Source organism: Octopus bimaculoides, chromosome 6 (assembly GCF_046866305.1).
Source record: "Octopus bimaculoides isolate indiv1 chromosome 6, ASM4686630v1, whole genome shotgun sequence".
Classification (NCBI taxonomy): domain Eukaryota; kingdom Metazoa; phylum Mollusca; class Cephalopoda; order Octopoda; family Octopodidae; genus Octopus; species Octopus bimaculoides.
In genome coordinates, this window is record NC_142933.1 from 58,946,575 (window position 1) to 58,954,074 (window position 7,500).

General features: G+C 39.9%; 1 protein-coding gene across 6 annotated transcripts in view; it reads left to right on the forward strand.

The window, feature by feature from the left end:
• LOC106881399 (isoamyl acetate-hydrolyzing esterase 1 homolog) overlaps positions 1 to 7,500 on the forward strand; it is a 214,722-nt gene that overhangs the window by 98,774 nt on the left and 108,448 nt on the right. For all 6 annotated transcript variants that reach the window (XR_008264422.2, XR_016242282.1, XR_016242283.1 and 3 more), the window contains exon 3: positions 3,459 to 3,678. Coding sequence is in view for 3 of the 6 variants with exons in the window: in XM_052968750.2 (XP_052824710.1) it covers positions 3,459 to 3,678 (220 nt within the window). In the remaining 3 variants the exon portion in view is untranslated. The remainder of the gene's footprint in view (positions 1 to 3,458; positions 3,679 to 7,500) is intronic.

Here is a 7,500-nt window from a genome sequence, read left to right on the forward strand (position 1 = left end):
GTGATGAGTAATTATATGGCATCAAACATTTGTTTACTCCTGTTGAGAAATCAGCACATACTCAGATTTTATTATTTTTTCGTGACATAAACTGTTGGGGACACCCATTTTGAGTAATAAATTTTTTCAATAATACTAAGCTTTTCAAGTTTATCCAATTCTTCGTTGACTTGTTTCAATGCTACGAAAGGTACCATTCTTTTGGTTTAAATACCGGTATAGCATTTTCTTTCACTTGAAACTTCACCTTTGTTTTGGTGCAAAGACGTAATTCATCAGAAAAAACTTCAAGAAAAATTTGTTTTAATTCTTTTTTTAAAATCTTCCCACACCTTATTTGTACTGGTGGAAAAACTGTTCACATTCTTACAAAAAATATTTATGGGAAGGTCCCATAAGTTAAATAGTCCTATCCAGTCTGTTCCAAATAAATTTGTCATATTTTTCAACACAAAAACTTTGGCTTTCAAAGTTTTTCCACAAAATATATCACTTATCATTTCGCAATTTTTTTTTCCTGAAACACCTCATGCAATTTTCAAAGTTTCCTTTAATCTAGGTTTCCTTATTTATCTCCATGTATCTGTATTAATTATCATGATATCACTACCCGTATTCAATTGTAACTTGATATTCACATTATTCATTTTTATGGACACAAATTTTCTTTTCTGAGCCTCGCTTAGAATTTTTTTTAACAATACATTCCTTCTAGAATTTTTTTTTTGTTTTGCTATACAATGTGAGCTTTTATGTCCAATTTTTCTGCAATCAAAACATTTATAATTTTTAAAAGGACAATTACTTCTAAAATGTAAACCCATAGCAACAATTTGGTCTTGATGTACGTTTTCCTTTTTCCTTATCTGTTTCAGGATGACATGCATATATCCGAGAGCAATCTTTTTCTTCAGTTTTATCCGCATCAAGCCTTAAATTTATAATCCTCTGGTATTCTTCAGTCACTGCCTGTAGAGTTAATTTTTGGTCCTGTTCTAATTTTGTTAGTATATAGGAATGTATATCAGCATCTTTTCTTGCTGTTAACCCTTGAACAAAAATTAGACATTTGAGCAAATCTGGGGTTAATTCATTTAATTTGAATTTTTCACACTCTCTGTTAACGACCCCAGCATAGGTGATGAAATCTTCATCTTGTTTAACTAAATTTAAACGTTACCAACGAGTATTGAACAGGGAACTTCTTTCACTGAAAATTCTTGATAACAAGTTAACTGTTTCATCACAACAAATCTCATCTGGTTTCTTTAGCTGAATATAGTTACAGTATTTTTCATGTTTGGCAGGAGATGACTTTCTTAAAAGTAGTTGTACCTTCTCTTCATTCCAATTTTTACATTCTTCTTTGAAGATTTCTTCATATCTTCTAGAATATGCAGAAAATGTAGCACCTTCTCCTGGGTTATAAATAAATACTGCATTTGAATCTGCTATGCTCATCTGACGAGAACAAACCTCAAGTATTTTCAGATTTCTTCATTACTTCCAGTAACTGTTGGTATTGTTGTTGCTGCTGTTATAGTTGTTGCTGTTGCAACTGCACCACGCAAGCCAATAAGTCTTCCATGTTAAATAATTTTTTCTTTAATTTCGCACCAAAAAATTTTAACATTTGACGCAAGCTTCAAATATCTTGTCGCCACTTTTATATCCTTGACACACATTGGATATATAAATTACACAGCGGAGGTTTAATCAATGTCAACACAATGTGCTTTCTCAGACTATCAAAACTCTCTCTCCATGACTACTACCGACCTCTTGTCTTAACCAATATGCTATTCTTTATAAGAGTTTGGCTAGTCCATTCTTTTAATCCCCCAGGTTTGTCAATCACTCTCACCAAAACAATAGATACTCTTTTCAAAATTCTAACTTCATTTTTCCCACATCTACTTGGAGTGTTTGACTTTTCCTTCATTGTGAAAATGCAAAGAAGGAGGGAAGTGAGGGTAAGATTTTTTTTAATGCAAGTTGCAAACACTTCAAAATCATCAACATCGTTTAATGTCTGTTTTCCATGCTGGCATGGGTTGGATGGTTTGACTGAAGTCTGGGGAGCCAGCGGCTGCAGCAGGCTCCAATCTGATCTGGCAATGTTTCTACAGCTGGATGCTCTTCCTAACACCAACCACTCCAAGAATGTAGTGGGTGCTTTTTACATGCCACCAGCACAGGAGCCAGTCAGGGGGTACTGGCATCGGCCATGTTCGGGCAGTGCTTTTTGTGAAATACAAATAAAATTACAGAAAATTACAAAAAACTTATTTTAGTGGTTGTTGCTGTTTCAAAGGCACAATGAGGGTGGTGGTGGTGGTGGTGATGGTGTGTGGGCGGTGGTGGTGTGAGAGACAAGCATTTAAAAGACATGGATTTTTAAAATTCTTGTTTTAAAAAGGCTTCCCTTCATTGTTTTGTAAGGTGTGATAAAAATAGAAGGAAAATCCCAACCAAAATAGGGAACTTCAACTTATATGGGACAGCTATTCCAAAAGTTTGCTTTTCCACTTTCTACTAGGGGTGATGGGGCATTATTAGTAATATCTACTGCATTTTTGTATTTGAAAAAAAAAAATTTTTTTTTTTACAGATGTTCATTGCCTTATAAAAACTATATCAGCTAAGCAAATACTATAACATATTCAGAACACTATTTCAGAAAATTATCTCTGTTCTCTTAGAACATATAAAAGACAAATTTAGATGGGGGCAAAATTTATATGACAACATAAAATAAATTTGGCTTATCAGTTCTCCAGAATTACATTTGAACAAAGACTTGTACACATTAATATCCATCTTTTGACATCACGAAGATCAAAAATGCAACAAAAATTTTTAATATCTTGGTCAAATGAAAGAGGGCCATGGAAAAATAGCACATGATATGAAATTAATGAAACTAGACTAAATCTGAAAGCATATACACTTCTCTCCCTCAACATCTCAACCCTTTCTAAACCAAACACCCCCTCCCTCTTTTGAGATCCTTAGTCTTGCAAGTTGCAAAGGAACCTCACTAGTACTGGTGGTGTGAAAACCATCCAGTACATGTTTTAAAATGGTTGGTGTTAGGAAGTGCATCCAGCTGTTGGAGTCATACCTAAATAGACGCTAGAGCCTGATGCAGTCCTTGGACCCATTGGATCCCATGAAGCTGTGCAATTCATACTAGTGTGGAACACGGATGTTAAATGATGTCATTATTGTTGTTTCTTGAATTGCAACTATAGATGATTAAAAAGGATTTCACTAAGAGGAGGCTTATGAATGTGGCTTCTAAAATCCTTGATGCAGTGAGCCTTTCACCAATTCCTAGCTAATAGTTTTCTGTTGCTACACTGGTGGATTCAGTGCTGTACTTTTGTTAGTATATAATTTGCACTGTTAACTTTCAATTCGATTTTTCCAAAGTTTTCTTTTCATTTTTATTGTAGGAAATGTGATGTTATCAACCGTGGATTCTCGGGATATAACAGTCGGTGGTGTAAAAAGATTTTGTCTTCTGTATTGAATAAAAATGAACTGAAAGATGCTGTATTTGTAACTATATTCTTAGGAGCAAATGATTGTGCTGATGAAAAAATTAATCCTCTTCAACATGTTCCTGTAGATGAATACAAAAACAACATGGTAGAGATGGTTCAAATGCTTCAGGTGAAAGTTTTATTATATTTAAACTGATCCCACCTACTTTTTATTTTATGCATATAGGTATTGCTCTTTGTTTATGAAGAAGTATGATTAAAAAGTTTGTTTCTCAACCACCTCATTTTTGGTTCAGTCCTATTGCATGTCTTCTATTATAGCCCCAAGCTAACCAAAGACTTGGAAGTAGAACACACAAGGAGAGAGAGATACACACACACATACATAAAAATACACAAACACATGATTATACAGAATACATACATATAAATGTACACACATACATAAATACATGCATAAACACACATACATACATACATGCATACATGCATGTATATGCACACACACACACACACTAACCCACAGACATGCGCACAAACACACAACAAGGAATACAGTGTTAATAATCGACAGTCAAAACTATTGAAAAGGTTGCAAGAGGCAACGAAAATTTCAGAAAAATAAAAAAAGAAATAATTTGAAGTTTAACCGGTGAGTATGTTAAATTATAAGTCACTAAAAGAGAATGACATTCCCCAGACAGAACAATATATATATATATATATATATATATATATATATATATATATATATATCATCATCATCATCATCATCGTTTAACGTCCGCTTTCCATGCTAGCATGGGTTGGACGATTTGACTGAGGACTGGTGAAACCGGATGGCAACACCAGGCTCCAGTCTAATTTGGCAGAGTTTCTACAGCTGGATGCACTTCCTAACACCAACCACTCAGAGAGTGTAGTGGGTGCTTTTACGTGTCAACCGCACGAAAACGGCCACGCTCGAAATGGTGTCTTTTATGTGCCACCCGCACAAGCCAGTCCAGGGGCACTGGCAACGATCTCGCTCGAAAATCCTACGGGAGCCAGTCAGGCGGTACTGGCAACAGCCACGCTCAAAATGGTGCATCTCATGTGCCACCCGCACAAGAACCAGTCCAGGGGTACTGGCAACGATCTTACTTGGCTTGCCGGGTCTTCTCACGCACAGCACATTTCCAAAGGTCTCGGTCAGTAGTCATCGCCTCGGTGAGGCCCAATGTACGAAGGTCTTGCCTCACCACCTCAGCCCAGGTCTTCCTGGGCCTACCTCTTCCACGGGTTCCCTCAACTGTTAGGGTGTGGCACTTTTTCACGCAGCTATCCTCATCCATTCTCACCACATGTCCATACCAGCGCAATCGTCTCTCTTGCACGCCACAACTGATGCTTCTAATGTTCAGCTTTTCTCTCAAGATACTTACACTCTGACGGGTATTCACATTGACATTACACATCCAACGGAGCATACTGGCTTCATTCCTTGCGAGCTTACGTATGTCCTCAGCAGTTACAGCCCATGTTTCACTGCTATGTAGCATGGCTGTTCGTACGCATGCGTCATACAGTCTGCCTTTTACTCTGAGTGAGAGTCCCTTTGTCGCCAGCAGGGGTAAGAGCTCTCTAAACTTTGCCCAGGCTATTCTTATTCTAGCAGCTACACTTTCAGCGCACCCACCCCCACTACTAACTTGGTCGCCCAGATAGCGGAAGCTATCAACTACCTCTAGTTTTTCACCCTGGAATGAGATAGAAGTTGTTTCCTGTTTGTTTACAGTCTTTATTGCCCCTGAACATCTGCCACAAACAAAAACTAACTTGCTAGTTAACCTGCCTTTGATGTTGCTGCACCTCTTATGTGTCCATAGCTTGTACCGGGTACATCTTATAGAGTTACTACCTACTCCTTTTCTACATACTGAGCAGGGCCATCTACCTGAAGGGGTTTGTGTTTTATCTACCTTCCTACTTATTAGGATTTTGGTTTTAGCTAGGTTGACTCTAAGGCCCTTCAATTCTAGACCTTGCTTCCACACCTGAAACTTCTCCTCTAGTTCTGATAGTGACTCCGCAATTAGGGCAAGGTCATCAGCATAGAGGAGCTCCCAGGGGCAACCTGTCTTGAACTCCTCTGTGATTGCCTGGAGGACTATGATAAATAAGAGGGGGGCTGAGGACGGAACCTTGGTGGACCCCTACCTCTACCCGGAATTCATTGCTGTACTCATTTCCAACCCTCACCTTACTGGCAGCATCTCTGTACATGGCTCGCACAGCTCTCACTAACCATTCTTTTATCCCAAGTTTCCTCATTGACCACCAGATAAGGGATCGGGGGACCCTGTCAAAGGCTTTCTCCATGTCAACGAAAGCCAGGTACAGAGGTTTATCCTTAGCTAGGTATTTCTCCTGCAACTGTCTCACTAGAAATAAGGCATCAGTAGTGCTTTTACCTGGCACGAACCCAAACTGCATCTCATCTAAATTGATTCGCTCCCTAATTAGTTGGGCTATGACCCTCTCTGTAACTTTCATAACCTGATCTAACAGCTTGATGCCTCTGTAATTATTTGTATCTAAAGCCTCACCTTTACCTTTGTAGCAGTTGACTATGATGCTGCTACACCAGTCATTGGGTATGACTCCTTCGTGTATCACCTGGTTCGTAATACGGGTGACTAGGCTATAGCCAGCACTGCCAGATATTTTGAGCATCTCTGCAGTGATTCCTGATGGGCCGGGGGCTTTCCCGGTCTTCATACTCTTAATTGCTTTATCTACCCTGGTACTATCAACTCGGATAGTTGGTCCCTCTATTGGGTCGACATACGGCAGGCTCTCTTTCTCCCATTCATTCTCTTTATTAAGCAATCTATCGTAGTGGCATCTCCAGACCTCTTTCTTTGCATCCTCATTTAATGCAAGCGTACCATCATCCATGCGAACACATTTCTCTCCTACAACATCACTATTCTCTCTCCTACACTGTCTTGCAACACGAAATACCTCGAGTCTTTGGTCCTCACGGCACAGAACATTGGCAAATCTTTCCTTATCTGCTTCCCATCTGGCTAAATAAACCTGTCGCCTAGCCTCCCTTCTGGCACATTGGTACAATTCCCTGCTACCACCGTTCTTCCAGTCCTTCCAAGCCTGTTTCTTTTGTCTAATAGCCCTGTCTACCTCCTTGTTCCACCACCACGTTACTCTGGGTCGGGAGGGGACCTTACACCACCCACAAATCTGGTCGGTGGCTTTCAACAGGTTGTCCCGCAGAAATCTCCAATTGTCTTCCACGTTGTATGATGCTATATCCCCTTCTATTTCGTTAAATGCTTCAAGTAACTTGTCTCTAAGTCTCTGTCCGTTTGCAGGGTCTTTAAGCTTCCACACCCTTCTCCTCCAAGCCTGTCTAATTCTGGGCACCCATTTTGCCTTGATCCCAAAGTCGCTAACTACTAATCTATGTTGTGGGGTACATTCTTCGCCAGGGTAGGTTTTGGCATTTATAAGCCGCCCTCTTTCCCTATTTCTGGCGAGGATGTAGTCGATTTGGCTAGAGTGTCTGCCGGAGCGGTAGGTGACTAGGTGACTGGCAGGTTTCCTGAAGTTGGTATTGAAGACCATAAGATCGGTTGCATCACGGAACTCCAGCAATCTGGTTCCCTCCTCGTTGCGGGAACTGAAGCCATAGCCTCCATGTATGCCATGGAAGCCTCCAGCACGACGTCCGACATGACCGTTGAAGTCTCCAGCCACAAAGAGAAGGTCCCTGTCACTCGTCGACGAGGTAGTTTGCAAGAGGGTGTCATAGAATTGGTCTTTCAGACCATCTGGTAGCCCCGGTTGAGGTGCATAGGCTGAGATGACAGTAGCTAATCTATGATGAAGCACTAGTCTGATCTTAAGTACTCTGTCACTTACTCTAACAACCTCGATTACCTTATCCACCCATTTCTCCGCTAGAAATATTCCTACGCCCCCGACCCCG